This window comes from Pelodiscus sinensis, chromosome 9, assembly GCF_049634645.1.
Source record: "Pelodiscus sinensis isolate JC-2024 chromosome 9, ASM4963464v1, whole genome shotgun sequence".
Taxonomy (NCBI): Eukaryota; Metazoa; Chordata; order Testudines; family Trionychidae; genus Pelodiscus; species Pelodiscus sinensis.
Window position 1 is genome coordinate 23,305,926 of NC_134719.1, and position 14,628 is coordinate 23,320,553.

Below are 14,628 nucleotides of genomic sequence, written 5' to 3' on the forward strand. Positions count from 1 at the left end.
TGGTTACAGGGTGAATTCCTAGCTCCATAGACAGTAATGACAAAACTCCCATTTTGACTTCAGTGGGGACAAGATTTCAACCCAAGCCTCTTACTGAGAATCTGATAACATAAGGGCTTTGTATGTAATTCAAAATTGAAATCATGTGTGTATTAGAAAATGTTCTTCATGCCACCCAAAAATAGTCTAATTTTATTTCCACAAACCAGAAAATACAGAAATCCCTTTCACAATACAATATTTACATTGCAACCATTAATTTGCTACACAGACTGCAGAAAGGCAACAAAACTGTATCATGAAAGAGAATTGTCACATCAGACATGCTCCAGCTGTCCCTCGTGGCAAAAATTTCTCACCTTTCAAATTTAATTGTTCACCTCTTTTTCTTGTTGAAGTGACAAAATGCCAAAGACAGAAGGGAAGAGTATCTGATGTGGAACCAATTAGGCAAATAAACAATTATTCTACAATGAGAATTAAGAAAATAAGTAGTTTTATTTTCTACATTCAAATCAATTGAGATTCCAGTTGCCTCAGAGGTGGCAAGCCTTCTCAGTAATTGTCAGAGAGGTGTCCACCCGCAGCAGGGATAAACGCAAAACTAATCACCAAAACATATATGTAGTGCCAAATAAGAAAGTTTTCTGAGGGTACAGAAAACTCATGTAAGTGAGGACAGCAGTAGAAAGTGGGAAAGTAGAAAATATTTATAGAGAAATAATATGATATATTATTTAAAAGGTATCTTTTAAATAAGTAAATGAAGAAACAGAAGATGCTAACAATTTTCGTAGTCAGGTAGATACATATGCATGTGCCAAATAAATAAATGGAAAAGGCATTGGTGGTCATATGGTACAAAAAAATTGCCATCTTAAAAATAGGCACTTTTAGTGCTATAGTGCAAGTATACTGCAAGGATTGAGTGAATGAGGATATACTGTCTTCAAGAAATCTTCTGTGTTAGATTTGATTGTAGTGAAGGAAATCTAAGCAATACAAGAATGACCCTGAAAGTCAGATACTGATCACAAATGCAAAGAATGAACGAACTGTACAACTAAAAAACATAATCTATTGCATATAGACACTAGTCTACAAAGCCTTACTTCTATGAGCATTCCTTGCTCATTATTATTAGTATTACACTTAAAAACAACTACATTAAAAGATTAAGTTTGCAAAATCAAGCACTCAAAAGTTCAGAAGGAACAGAATTAACATTACCCAGGCAACCTTAATTCACCTCCTTACGCCATTATAATACGTCCTTTAGTTAAATCCTACTCTGAATTATCCATTTCCTCCTGGACATTTCTGTGATGTTCTCACCATTGTATCTGAATACTTCACAGACATTAAGGATTTGAACTTGACAGCACCCTTGCAAAAGGAGGAGTGATACTATCCTCTCAATACAGGGGAGGCACTACAGCACAGAGGGGTTAACATGCCCACTAATTGAGAGACAGCTCAGGCTTGATGCAAAAATGAATTAGGCACCTGACATTGTAAATATGCACCCAATGGGATTATTAAAAATCACTTTAATGAGTTGGGCACCCAACTCCCATTGACTTGCCCATTGACATTAACCTCTGTGCTTGTCTTCCTCACCCACATTCTTGATCCTCTCATCCTATACTCAGCATATTCCCCACCTTAGCTTCTGCCTCCTCCTCTAGTCCTATGCATACCCTCACAGCCTGGCTCTTTCCTCCCTCTCCTTTTCCACACACACCAACCCCTCCACTCCTGCCCACTCCCCAACCTTCTATAGCCCATCCATTCCTTCCCATCTTCTAAGAACTCTAAAGCCTCCACTCCTGCCACCCTTTTCTATGAATACACCTCAAGCCCCAGCTCCTGACCACCACCCCCATTCTGCTCCTATCTTCCAACACCTCACACATCCTGGCTGCTACTTCTGTTCCTTATACCACCCAGCACACTCCCTCTTCCTGTCCCATCACCTGCTTCTGTTCCCCTCCTTTTATTGCATCTCCACTGTCTTCTATGTCCCTCTGCTACTTCCTCACCTCTGACAACTCCTCTGACAACACCTCTCCCCATCCACTAAGCTCCTGTACATCTGCTGCTTCCTGCAACCTTAACTGCTGTCTCTGATAGCTCTGATACAGTGTGCTCTCTCTGTCTCTCACATACATACAGGCTGTGTCTACATTGGCATCCCTTTCCGGAAAAGGGATGCTAATGAGACACATCGCAATTGCAAATCCGCGGGGGATTTAAATATCCCCTGCGGCATTTGCATTTACATGGCTCCCGCTTTTTTCCGGCTTGGGGATAAGCCGGAGAAAAGCGCCAGTCTAGACGTGATTCTCCGGAAAATAAGCCCTTTTCCGGAGGATCTCTTATTCCTACTTGTAACCCACCATCACATTCAGGGGATCCTGTGGTGCTAAGCACAAATATACAGCAAGAGACAGTCCTTATCCTAAAGAGCATCCAGTCTAAATAGGCAACATATAGGCTGGGAAATGGAAAAGAGGCAAAGGGCCATGCTTGTGGTCAATGGCTGAGTTGAGAACAGAGCCCAGGACTCCTGACTATCAATACTGTGCCATTTCCATTAGACAGCTCTGTCTTCCCATTTGTGTTCCTTAATGGAGCTTTTTGATACTGTACCATCTTTACTAGCATTTTCCTGGTCATCTTCAGACTCTGGCCCTTCTTGTGTTTCTTCTTTTCTTTCCTCTTCTCCAATTTCCACATTGTCCTCTGCAGGCTCCTGATCCTTTCCAGGAGATGAAATGTCTGCTGTTGAATGTTTGGTCGCTTCCTGCTCGACACTGCCCTCACTTGGCTCACTGTGCTCTTCATCCTTCACAGAATCCTCCTGCTTTTCTCCATAGTCTGCTTTCATCTTTTTCTTTGGAGGAGAGGGCTTTTTGTCTAGGCCCATTGCAATAATACACCTAACAAAAAGAACATGCAAGACTTGAAAACTACACAGTTTTCCTTCAGCAAACAATGGAAATGTATGAAATAACCTGCTACACGCCTTGTAAGTTAAAAATAAAATTTCCCCTCCCCCCTTTTTCCCCTGCTAAAGGGAAAGGGGACAAGAGAGGTTGTTAAAATTAAAGCCTTATATTGTACTTTACATTTCAAATTCTGTAAGTGCTTTCTTCCTTTCTGTATCCCTAATTAAATGTTTTAAAGGATTTTAATGGTGTGTACTAAGCAGGCTAAGGTCCCTGAATCCAAACCCTGCACCTTGATTCAGACTGTTTAATGTTGTACAACAACTGGGTTAGGGTAACATTGTTGGCCCATATAGTCCATCTAAATTTACACATCATCCTCATACATACTGGGTGACTAGAAGCTGTGCAGCTAGTGAAAAAGAATAGTTCATGCAAATATATGTGCAGTAAATCTACAGTGTATCAGCTTGCCAACATCCTGTGTGGATGCTGCTGCAGTTCAGTGAAAGTCCTGAAGAGTAACTTAGTGCAGTAGGAGTGCTAATGTGCTATAGATTCGTGCCCTGGTTTGCTGTGCAGCTATTTGCTGGCAAACAAGCCCCGAATTGCATATTTGTAACTGCACTTTGGCTTGCTAGCAATGGGCTGAGCTGAGATCCAGGACCATGTCTCTGAAGCTATGTCAAGATTGCAGAGTTATGTCAGAAAAATATGTGCAAATTGTGTAGATAGCCTGAGAGACAGAACTAGAGATCTTCAGGGAGAAGCCAAGTTAGTCTGTACAGGTAAACTGAAAAAACAACAAATAGTCTGGTAACACTTTATAGGCTAACAAAACATGTAGCTAGTATCATGAGCTTTCGTGGGCACAGCGATGACCGGTCATCTGAAGAAGTGGGCTGTGCCCACAAAAGTTCATGATACCAGCTACATGTTTTGTTAGTCTATAAAGTGCTATCAGACTATTTGTTGTTTTTTCAGAACTAGGGATGTTAAACATCGGTTAACTGAATAATCGAGTAACCTCATGAATTCTTATTGGTTAGTCAACTACTCTCTAGTATCTGGGGGTGGGGCCAGCAGCCAGTATGCTCCAGACCCACTTCCAAGGAGCACCCTGACACTCCTTGCTGCTGTTTCTGTATCAGAAGCAGCAGCGTGGGGTGCTAGGTGGGAGCTGGTCTGTGAGGGGAGCCAGTTTAAAAACTAACTCCCCTCATGGACTGGTTGCCTGTCATGCCATGCTGCTGCCTCTAATACAGATACAGAGGCAGCAGCGCAGGGTGGCAGCAGCCCCTGTCTGGGAGGGGGGGGCTCTGTGTTCCTGGACCCAGTGCAAGCCGGAACTGAGCCGGGCTACCTGCCAGCCTAGCTCCTAATGCACTTTAAATGCAGAGCCGCAGCAGGGGTAGGTCTCGGACCCGTTGCAAGCCAGGACTGAGCCAGGTTGCTGGCCAGCCTGCTAAAAAAATTACTTGGAGGGGAGGGAAATGTGTGTAGTCTATATCATTAACCTATAAGCTTTTGCTTATCAGTTAATCAACTACATTATTACATCCCTAGATAGACACTCCTGACTTGCTTCCCTCCTTAACACTTCTGACCATTGTAGCTTTGCCAATGCACCTGTTACGTGCAGACCAAGCCAATTCCTCTTCTTCTCCCTCCTGCTAGTTCTTTAAAAAAATAAATTCTTAATGCTGCTTTAATCTTCATTAACCACCTCTGCTTCCTCATCTGCCTCTCCTGCTCATGAAAGATTTCTCAGTTCATAACAGATGGTGGTTGCTTTCAGAACTCTGGTACTGTCCAGGAAAGTCTGTATAACATACCATGGATCATGGGGACATTCTGTGGTCTGATCAAGATATAATAAAACTTAAATCAAACTAGCTACATCACTCAAATGTGTGAAAAATTCACACTCCTTAGAGACATAGTTAAACTGACCTAAGCCCAGTATAGACACTACCTGTAATTCTTCAGGCAACTTAGCTACCATATCTCAGTGGGTAGATTAACTTCAATCCCTGTAGCAAGTGTCTCCACTGCAGTGTCATAATGGCACAGTGCTGTATCCATGCCACTGTAGCATCCATATATAGTGTAGACATTACCCAAAGCCTCAGTGCCTAGGCTCCGGAATACTGAAAACCCCACTCTGCTTATTCCTTTTTCTTTCCTCAAGACAACTGTTTTAGGTCTGTTCCCTCTCCCTTACTCTCAGCAGTTCGCCCTATCCCATGAGCCCCTTCCCATATCTTTCATTCCTTCCTAGAAAACAATGACCCAAGAGACTGCCCTTTACTCCCTTTTCAACTGCTCTTCTTATATAAAGCTTTAATACAGCAACCCCCCATGCTAACCCTTTGCACAACTGCTTCTAAACTACTGAGATGTATCCTAGACACTTCTAGGACTGTTAATTTTGTCAGCATCAAATGTGAATAATTATGTTAGGAGTTTTGTCCCCTCAGTTATTAGTGCCCATAATTTCCTAAAGGACATTCAGATATTGGAGTTCCTAAGTGCAGGTGCACAACTAGTTAGGGCTTCAAGCCTACAATAAGCTCTGCATAACTTAACCCCAGCATCCAGGCAGAACCGATTGTGTAATCAGGGGCTAAGTCGGGGCTTGACTCAATACCCATGAAAATCAATGGGAACCTTCTCTGAGCATGGGAGCAAGCCCTGAATCTGTGGATGCAAAATCATGTTCCAAATTATTTATGCTCATAACTTTCACCTTCAAACATGCAGGGGCAAAGCATGACTTTATGGATGTGACTTGTTGGAGGTATGTAAATACAGCTCTCTCAGCTGGGACAAGAGCCTTGCAAAAGGGGCTCTTTAGGTCAGTAACTACAATTGGGTGGGCTAGTTGAGAGAGAAAAGTTTAATTAGTCATTGGTTTTTTTCCAATAATCTGAAATAATCTGAACTATTTCCCCAGACACATGTCACTTCAGATAAAGGTAATCCATTTTCTTCACACACACACAGGCACACACAGAAAGACTGAAATTTGAGCTAGTTTAGATATTTACTGAGTCAGTACCTCCATCCTAACTCAGCTGCTTTTCACTCCTCAGAGAATCCTTATCATAGCAACTCTAACATACCATTTACATAAATCATGTAAACTTTAGCTTGAATTTTTCCTCAGAATTTAGTGCTTATCTAAAAATTAGTTTGGCTCTATGGAGGTTCCCTATCTCTCCTCCCCTCTTCATCCAACTGTTCATTGTTGTTTTTAAAATATGTTTATGAAAAGAATAAAAAGATTAAAAATTATATATGGCAGCAGCAGTTCTACTGTGTGACCCTGCTTTGAAAATCCAGTAGACAGATTTTTTTTATTTTTATTAAAACTGAAGCTTCTTGGCATATGCTCCAGCTGTTGTTCATGGCATTGTCTTTGGCCATAAGGAATGCTTTGCTGTGCTCGTATTTGTTTTCTGTATCCTGGGCAATGTCCTTATTTGCCTACTCAGCAGCCAGAGAAATTACTGTGGACTTTAGATGCTGAGGCAGAATTGTTCTTCAGCATCTATGATTTTGTTCTTATTGTTTTAATCATGCATCCAGCTTGCATGATGGCCTAGAAAACCTTAAGAACACAAACTGAGTGTAACATGATGTATTGATGTCTACCTGAGTCAATGATAGGTCTGAGAGATGGGAATGGCCTTCAGAGATGAATGTGCTGTTAACTCTGAAATTTACAGATCGTTTAAATGGCACCATTGTTATTAATTTCACTGTTGATATTTAGCATTCACATCCAGAGGACACACTTATCCAATAATGCCAAACTGCTTTCTATGCCTCTTTGGTTGACAAAAGGCCCGTTTCTCTCTTCTCACACTGACAGATATTGCCTCAGCCTTTGGACAAATGCTCTGATGTAGTTATACATCTTCAGTTTAAAATTCTCTGGCATTATTAAAAACAGAAAATATGGTTGTGATCCAAAAACTCCTCAGTATCAACTTTCAATGGAGTTATAAGAATATCTTGATTCTGGTATGTCCTTTCTGGTTCAAAAAGAATGCCATGAGAGATCTGAAATGAAATGTTGTTTATATCATTGTGAAATGTGTGGACAGTTACTTTGTAAGGAGCTATGTGAGAATGCTAAAAATATGTTTTAGATTCTGTATTACAGGAGAAGTGGAGAAACAGGCTTCCTGGCACTTAAAAGATGTTTATTCACCTGTCTCTCTGTCAGCAGGAAAATTAAGCACAATAAGCTAACACATTGGAGGTATTTACATGCAAATTCAACAGAGAGATGTGAAATCATCCAGGGAGAACATACAGTAGAGGAAAATAACCTTATCCTGATATACACTTCAAAGGTTTGCTGAACTAGATTTGGGAAACAAAAGAGATCCTCGGTCATCCTGTACCTGGAAGTAAACAGACATTGTGTTTCTTGAAAACAGGAGTCTAACCAGCTTGAGTTAAACTTTCTGCAAAAGGCTTTGAGTGAGATTAACTTCATTAAACAGGAGGTTAATGTACTAGTTAAGTGAAAACCCTAGGAAGTGTGTGATAGTTTTACTTTATAAGTAACCCTTGTTTCCATTATCCTTACTCAATATCTCTTGAAACTTTAACAATAAACTTCTTGTTGATTTCTCCATCAGTGCTATGGAATGTAGCAAGGAGCTCATCCTGAGCTTAATCTGACAAGCTGGTACATACATTGTTTCCTTGGACACAACCAACCCTGGTATTTCTTTGAGTGATCAGTGGCAAGGGGGCTGGATTCTACAGGGAAATGCTGCAAAGGAGCTCAGGGACTGAGGTATACTAACTGTTAACATGCGTGACAAAGCGAGGGCTGGAGTAGCCCAGAGGAGGAGGCTCAGGTGTCTTACACACTTATGCTGTCAAAGAACAGATTTCCAGTTAAGCACCAGCAAGTCTCCTTCACACTTGGGCCCAGTAGAGGAGAAGGAGGGGGGAATAAGATGACTCAGTCAAGGTTCACTCTAAGCAGCATTACAGCCCAACAGCTGCTTTATGAGCACTGACTAAGGGCTCAGGGCTTCCACCTATGGAGTTGCCTGGCTAGGGGAGGGGTACTTCTCCCTCCGCTACAGCCAGCAGCTCCCTGCTGAGGACAAAACAGCAAGTCTCTCCCAGCCACAGGGAAACATCCCCTCCCTAGAGGCTGGGAAAGACTCGCTGCTCTGTCCTCAGCAGGTAGCTGCTTCTGTAGCTGAGAGAGAAGTGCCTGCCCCCAGCCAGGCAGCTCCATGCATGAGTCCAGAGCCCCTGTCTGGGCAGGACTCAGTAAGCAGCTGCACAGCTTAGAAGGAACCTTGGACTGGGTCCTGGGTACCCCGTGCAATATCACAATAGAATAATGTAAAAAAATCACCTGCTTTCAATGGGAGATTGCCTATCCAAAGCCTATGCACAAGTAGATCCAATATGCAGATGATATAACTGGTTTCAAGATAGGCAACAGAACCCCATTCATTGTGACCTGGACTCCAGAGAGATCAATGGGCAAAAGGTTTGATGGTGGGGAAAGGTGGGAATAGTTTTGCAGGTGAAACACTTGTGAGCATACCTATAGCAAGGAGAGGCTTTGTCTACATTTGCGAAGCCAAAGTATCCATGTTTGCCTCCCAATCGCATGCCTTTCCGATGCTTGTACTCGCAGCAGGAGCTCAGCCTGTCCACCTGTAGTCCATTGAGGAAAAAGGTGAGACTGAAGGGGAAACCATGGTGCCGCTTTGAGGTAAAGTGAAAGGTCTCTGTAATTGGAGAAAGAAGGGGGTTAGTGCTTTACTGAAAGCACGTGTCCAGCAATCTCCACTTTGTCTGCCTATGTGCCAGATAATGGACCCTGTCAGATCAGGCTCTTTGCTTCTCATCTGCATGAAAGATTATTATGTTGTGAAATTCCACCTTCTGATATCTACAAAAAACATCTTTATCCCCACGGCAGCATCCTGGGGGTGCTGTCACGCATCTATGGCCAGCTAGGACATTGTTACTACAGCTATTCTAAACTTCACAGTTGCAGGAAGACTAGAACCCAGAGCCTTCTAGTCCTTTACCACTTGAATTGTGCAAGGTCACCATTAGCTTTTACCTAGAAGTGTAGGGCTTATGACACACAGCTGAGCACTGATGAGTCTCTCTAGCAAAGGGTAGTAGACACAAACACAACTCTTTATTGTATTCAGTGAAAAGTAAGAAGCAAGTACAATCAGTTACTTATAACTCACTGGTATGTCTACACTACAGCGTTAATTCAAGTTAACTTAATTCTAAATAGTTAATTTGAATTAAGCTAATTTGAATTAACACATCTACACACAAAACCTATTTTGAAATAGCATTTTGCTATTTCGAAATAGCATATCCACACTGATTGGACCCTGAACCAAAGTTAAGGCTTGCCGGAACCAGTGCCGGCAGGACATCAGGTTAGGACTTACTGTGTGGGGCTGCTGCCTGAGGCTAACTGAGCTCCGTGCTTAAAGGAACTCTACCCCCATCCCAGACAGACAGTTTTCAGGGTTCCCTACTTGCTTGTCTACCTCGATGAGGGACAGCAAAGCAGTCCTGTCTTGGAGTGCCCTGAGTGCCCGCACACAGGACAAGACAGCACTTGGCCACATTGAGCTAGAGCTGCCCCTGGGCATGCCAGTGCGTCTCGTGGGGTTGTTGCCATCAGCCCGGCTGCACTTGCTGCAGGCTGCCATCCGGGGGGATCATCGGAGGGCTGTCAGGATCCGGGATGCCCTGTGGGAGAGCATCCACCCCGAGGAGCCCTCAGAGCCACCCCAGTCCTCCCCACTGCGGCTCGTGCCCCATTCCTCCCTCACATCCTTCCACTTACCCCTCCCTAGCCCCCCTTCCTGATGTCAAATAAAAGACACGTATGTTCAAAAATAAAAACTGGGTTTTTTGAACAAAACTGGGGGGGGGGGGAGATGAACCTCTGGTGAGACTGGGAAAACGAGGTGGGAAAGGGGAAGAGAGAGAGTGGAAGAGGGGAGGTGGGAAACCTGGGAGGCGGGAGCTGGAAGAGGGAAGCAAGGGAAAGAAGGGGGAGGGGAAGCTCAGGGCTCAGGGTTGGGGGGTCTCGCTGGACCAACTTGATTTTCATGCTAACCTGCTCCTGGGTTTGCATGTGGCCTTTGGTGGCCAGGCTGCCAGCTATCCTGCCATAGACGGCTGCGTTCCTCCATCTAGGGCGGAGATCATGGACTTTGGGGGAATCCCCCCATACCTGAATAAGGTCCATGGTCTCCACCCTGGACCAGGAAGGCACCCACCTTCTCCAGCCCCTGGCAGGCTCCTGGGAGCTGGCAGACTGCTCCTGGGGCGTGATGGAGGGCTGGCTGCCAGTGGCTTGCTGGCTCACGTTTTGGGCCACTGGGTCAGGGGCCCCGGTGGCCACTTCTGGCTCTGGGCTGGCAGGCTTGGAGCTGGCATAGGCACTGTGGCCAGGGTCTACCCCTTTAATGGCTCCGGGGCTGGAAGAGAAGAGAGTAAGTTTTCCTGGTTGTGCCCAGAGTGGCCACCAGGGCTCCCTGGGAAGGGCTGGAGGCCCCCTATTTCAAATTAAATGTCTACACAGTATTTAATTCGAAATAGCTATTTCGAATTTGGCATTACTTCTTGTAGAATGAGGTTTACCAAATTCAAATAAAGCGCTCGGCTATTTCAAATTAATTTCGAAATAGCGGTTTGCCTGTATAGACGCTGTTAAAGTTAATTCGAAATAACAGCTGTTATTTCAAATTAACTTTGCAGTGTAGACATATCCACTGAATGGAACAGAACTACTGGTTAGAACATAAGAACGGTCATACTGGGTCAGACCAAAGGTCCACCTCGCCCAGTATCCTGTCTCCCAACAATGGCCAGTGTCAGATACCTCAGAGGGAGTGAACACAACAGCTAATCATCACATGATCTCTCTCTTGTCATCCATTTCCAGACAAACAGAGGCTAAGGACACCATTCCTACCCATCCTGGCTAACAGCTATTGATGGAATCTAACCTCCTTGAATTTATCTAGCTCTTTTTGAACTCTGTTAAAGTCCTAGTCTTCACAACATCCTCTGTCAAGGAGTTCCAATGCACTGCATGAAGAAAAACTTCCTTTTGTTTGTTTTAAACCTGCTACCTATTCATTTAATTTGGCAATCCCTAGTTCTTATATTATAGGAACAAGTAAATAACTTATCCTTATTAACTTTTTCCACACCAGTCATAATTTTTTGGACCTCTATCACATCCCCCCTTAGTCTCCTCTTTTCTAAGATGAAAAGTCCAAGTCTTTTTAATCTCTCTTCATGTGGGACCTGTTCCAAACCCCTAATCATTTCTGTTGACCTTCTTTGAAACTTTTCCAATGCCAATATATTTTTTGGGCGGATAAGACGACCATATCTGTATGCAGTATTCAAGATGATGTGGGTGTACCATATAGAGGCAATAAGATATTTTTTGTCTTATTCTCGATCCCTTTTTTAATGATTCCTAACATTCTGTTTGCTTTTTTGACTGTCACTCCACACTGAGTGGATGTTTTCAGAGAACTATCCACAATGACTCCAAGATCTCTCTCTTGAGTAGTTGTAGCTAAATTAGTCCCCCTCATATTGTATATATAGGTTCTAATGCTTCTCTCAATAGCAAGATGAAAATCACCCCTTTAGCAATAGTAGTCATCACATCAAGTTACAGGGACTCATTAGCATGACACCATGCAAGGGGAGGGGGAGGTGTATTGCTTCTGGGCAGAGGAACTCAATAACATTGGCAGTGTTGGAAAGAAATCTTCCTTCAGTTCCTGGGTTGGAATTGTGATCTGTGGTAACTCTCCCGTCCATAATCACAGCTACCCCTCCTTCCTCCATAGTCAGCTAGGCAGAGTGGGAGCAGTGTGCAATTATGTGATGCATAGTGATTATAAGCCATCCCCCCTCTCCCCCGCCAGCCTCCATGCAGCAGGACAACTGTGATTCCATTGCATCCGAAGACTTGTGATCTCAGCCTTAAACTGATATACAGCTGTCAGGACTAGTAGATTCCCAGGCCTGATTTTTCTCTCATTCTTCATATATACCAGAGTAACGCTAGCAAAGGCAATGGAGTCACACTGGTGTAAAACGGATCAGAACTGGGCCCCTGGAATACAGTTTTCCTTCTGGAACAATAAAGAGCATACAGTCACGTATTGCTGCTACTCGGAAACAGATAATTTAGTATTCAGGGACAGTTTACTCCTGCAGATATTTTATTAACCATACATCTCTATCCAAAAATTAATCTAACCCACAGTATTTTGTTAAATTACTCCTTTAAATTCCTTCTTCCATAATTTGCAAAAGTAATTGCAGCCTCATTTTCAATCATGGAACAGTAAATCTCGATTTTGGATGGAGGCAGCTGGTTTATAAGTCCCTAGATGTGCATATCTTGACTGAGCTCAGCTGAAATCATTTTGAAATCACATCAACAGTTTATCCAGAAAATAAGATGTTGAGAGAATTAAAATGAACTCCTCCACTTTTTAATCCTTACCTCCTTCCAGTAGCTTGCCTTTGTAGACACAAAGGTTTTCTCCCCCACAATGCTGCTGATAGACTTTGATTTCATCTCTGTAATCGGTGTCATCATGAGACAAGTGCACACTTTTTCCTAGGTAGATCATTGTAACAGATGCATTGCTGTGTAATGAGGGTTTATGGAATTTTCCTGAATCCTACAACAGAAGCACAATAAATACATTCAGCAACCAGACTCCTACCTGGGGGCGAACAAAGGGGCAATGCTGGTGAGACATTTTTTAAGTATTCATTCACCTCTGTCGCTCACTGAATTTAACCTTCCTGAACTGCAAATAGATCAAAATGTTGCAACAAATCCATGGTCCTGAGTCAGAGCCTATGTAACACTCCAGTGGTGCAAAGGGGCCATAAAGCTGCCCTAATGATTCAGGTGAGGATTGCCTGGTATGAGACATTGGGAATATCAGGAATGTACCTGAGAGAAGGGAACACAGCCAGAGCACTGCTGGACTCCAGCAGTCCCCAGATGCTGTAACAGACTGTTAAGTCAATCTAGCTGGAGTTAGTTAAAAAAGCACTGTGGCGGATCTAACTCATACTACGGCAACTCTGGGATCAGGGATGTCAAAGGTGGCATGCAGCTAGGTTTGCCCATCGCCTAGGATCCTGCAGTGAGCAAAGCTCCACCAGATCCAAGAATCAGTCCCTGTGTCTTTACCAGACATACCTTGTCCAGATGGATAAATTATATTTTCTTCTTTGAGCTGGCAAATGCTTATCCAAATTGGAAATTCCCAAACCTGCCTGTGGGATCCAAAACCCAAATCAGCTTTCCTCCCAGCTGCAGAATCCTTCTTTTAAATCCTTCCCGTATGTCAGAGGCTAACTTCAAGCATGTAAAAACAACATTCAGCCCACATATTAGCAACTTCTTATGGAGGTTGATGGTCATTCTGCCTGAGAAAGGAATGAGTCCTTTACGCTGGGGGCATGCACCATAAAAGATAGATTTTCAATTTTGCTGTGGCACTGATGTCAAATACATTGTTTACTTGAATGGATATGTGGGATACATGGATATATCCAGAGCAGATTATTCTCCCAACACTCCAACTTCTTTCTGTGAATACGTCTGCCTCCCAAACAGCTTGTTATGCTTGATTATCTTTAATACAGTGTTTCTTAAAGTGTGTTCCGCGGCACACTGGTGTGCCGCAAGGCAGTTGGAGGTGTGCCACAGAGAACAGAGTTCAAAATGGCCACCCTTTTAAAGGCAATGCCTGAACAGAGTTCAAAAGGGCAATGCCTGCTCTCCTGATTAAAGAGTAAACTTTTGGGGGGCTTGGGGTTTTTGTTTTTTTGTTTTTTTGCTTAACTTCTTTTTCCCATCCTTTTTTGTTTGTTTTACTCAACAACTTTTCCCTGTCTTTTTTTTCCTCAACAAATTTTTCCCTGGGTTTTTTTTTTTTTTTTTTGGTCAATAACTTTTCCCTTGGAAAGGGCCACCCTTAAAGGGGCAAGCCTCCTTTTCTTTTTCTTTTGTTTTTGCTCAACAAACAAAGCCTTGGCGTTCCCCATAAATAAAATTATTGTTTGGTGTTCCTCGGTCTTAAAAAGTTTAAGAAACAGTGCTTTAACAAATGATTTTAGGTTCATGTCTGTGCGTGTATGTGTAAAACCACTCTCTTCAGTGGAAATGCTTTATGGATGAATCATTGGAAAGAGTTCACAAAACAAAATAATCAAAAGTTGGGTTTTTAGAAGTCCACAGAGCTTAAACTATGGGGAAGAGGCAAAAACAGGAAAGGTCTAGCTGCTTCTTCTAGTATTTGAGTTGATTCACTTCCAAGTGATGATTTCAGTCCTGCTCAGTTGAATTAGTACACGGTCTGGTTATTAATTAGAATACTTGACTAAATTAATCTGGCCATGGAAAGTAATCCCAGGCTGCTGCACTCAACAGTAGACAATACAATATCTCAGCACAGATTTTAAGCCAAGATTGTGCCTTTAAAGCATACTTCAAAATATAGACCCCTGACGAAGCACTGAGGGTGCTTAGCCTGGGGTGTATGCTGTATGTGGCCCCTAGCACTGATCTTGATCTGCTCATCTTGCT

At 43.0% G+C, this 14,628-nt stretch overlaps 1 protein-coding gene across 1 annotated transcript in view; it reads right to left on the bottom strand.

The window, feature by feature from the left end:
• ERICH3 (glutamate rich 3) overlaps window positions 1-14,628 on the bottom strand; it is a 72,993-nt gene that overhangs the window by 27,563 nt on the left and 30,802 nt on the right. Inside the window, exons 8-10 of the mRNA XM_014577164.3 lie at window positions 12,523-12,703; window positions 8,542-8,728; window positions 2,653-2,942 (exon numbers count right to left, since the gene is read on the bottom strand). Of these exons, the coding sequence (XP_014432650.1) occupies window positions 2,653-2,942; window positions 8,542-8,728; window positions 12,523-12,703 (658 nt within the window). The remainder of the gene's footprint in view (window positions 1-2,652; window positions 2,943-8,541; window positions 8,729-12,522; window positions 12,704-14,628) is intronic.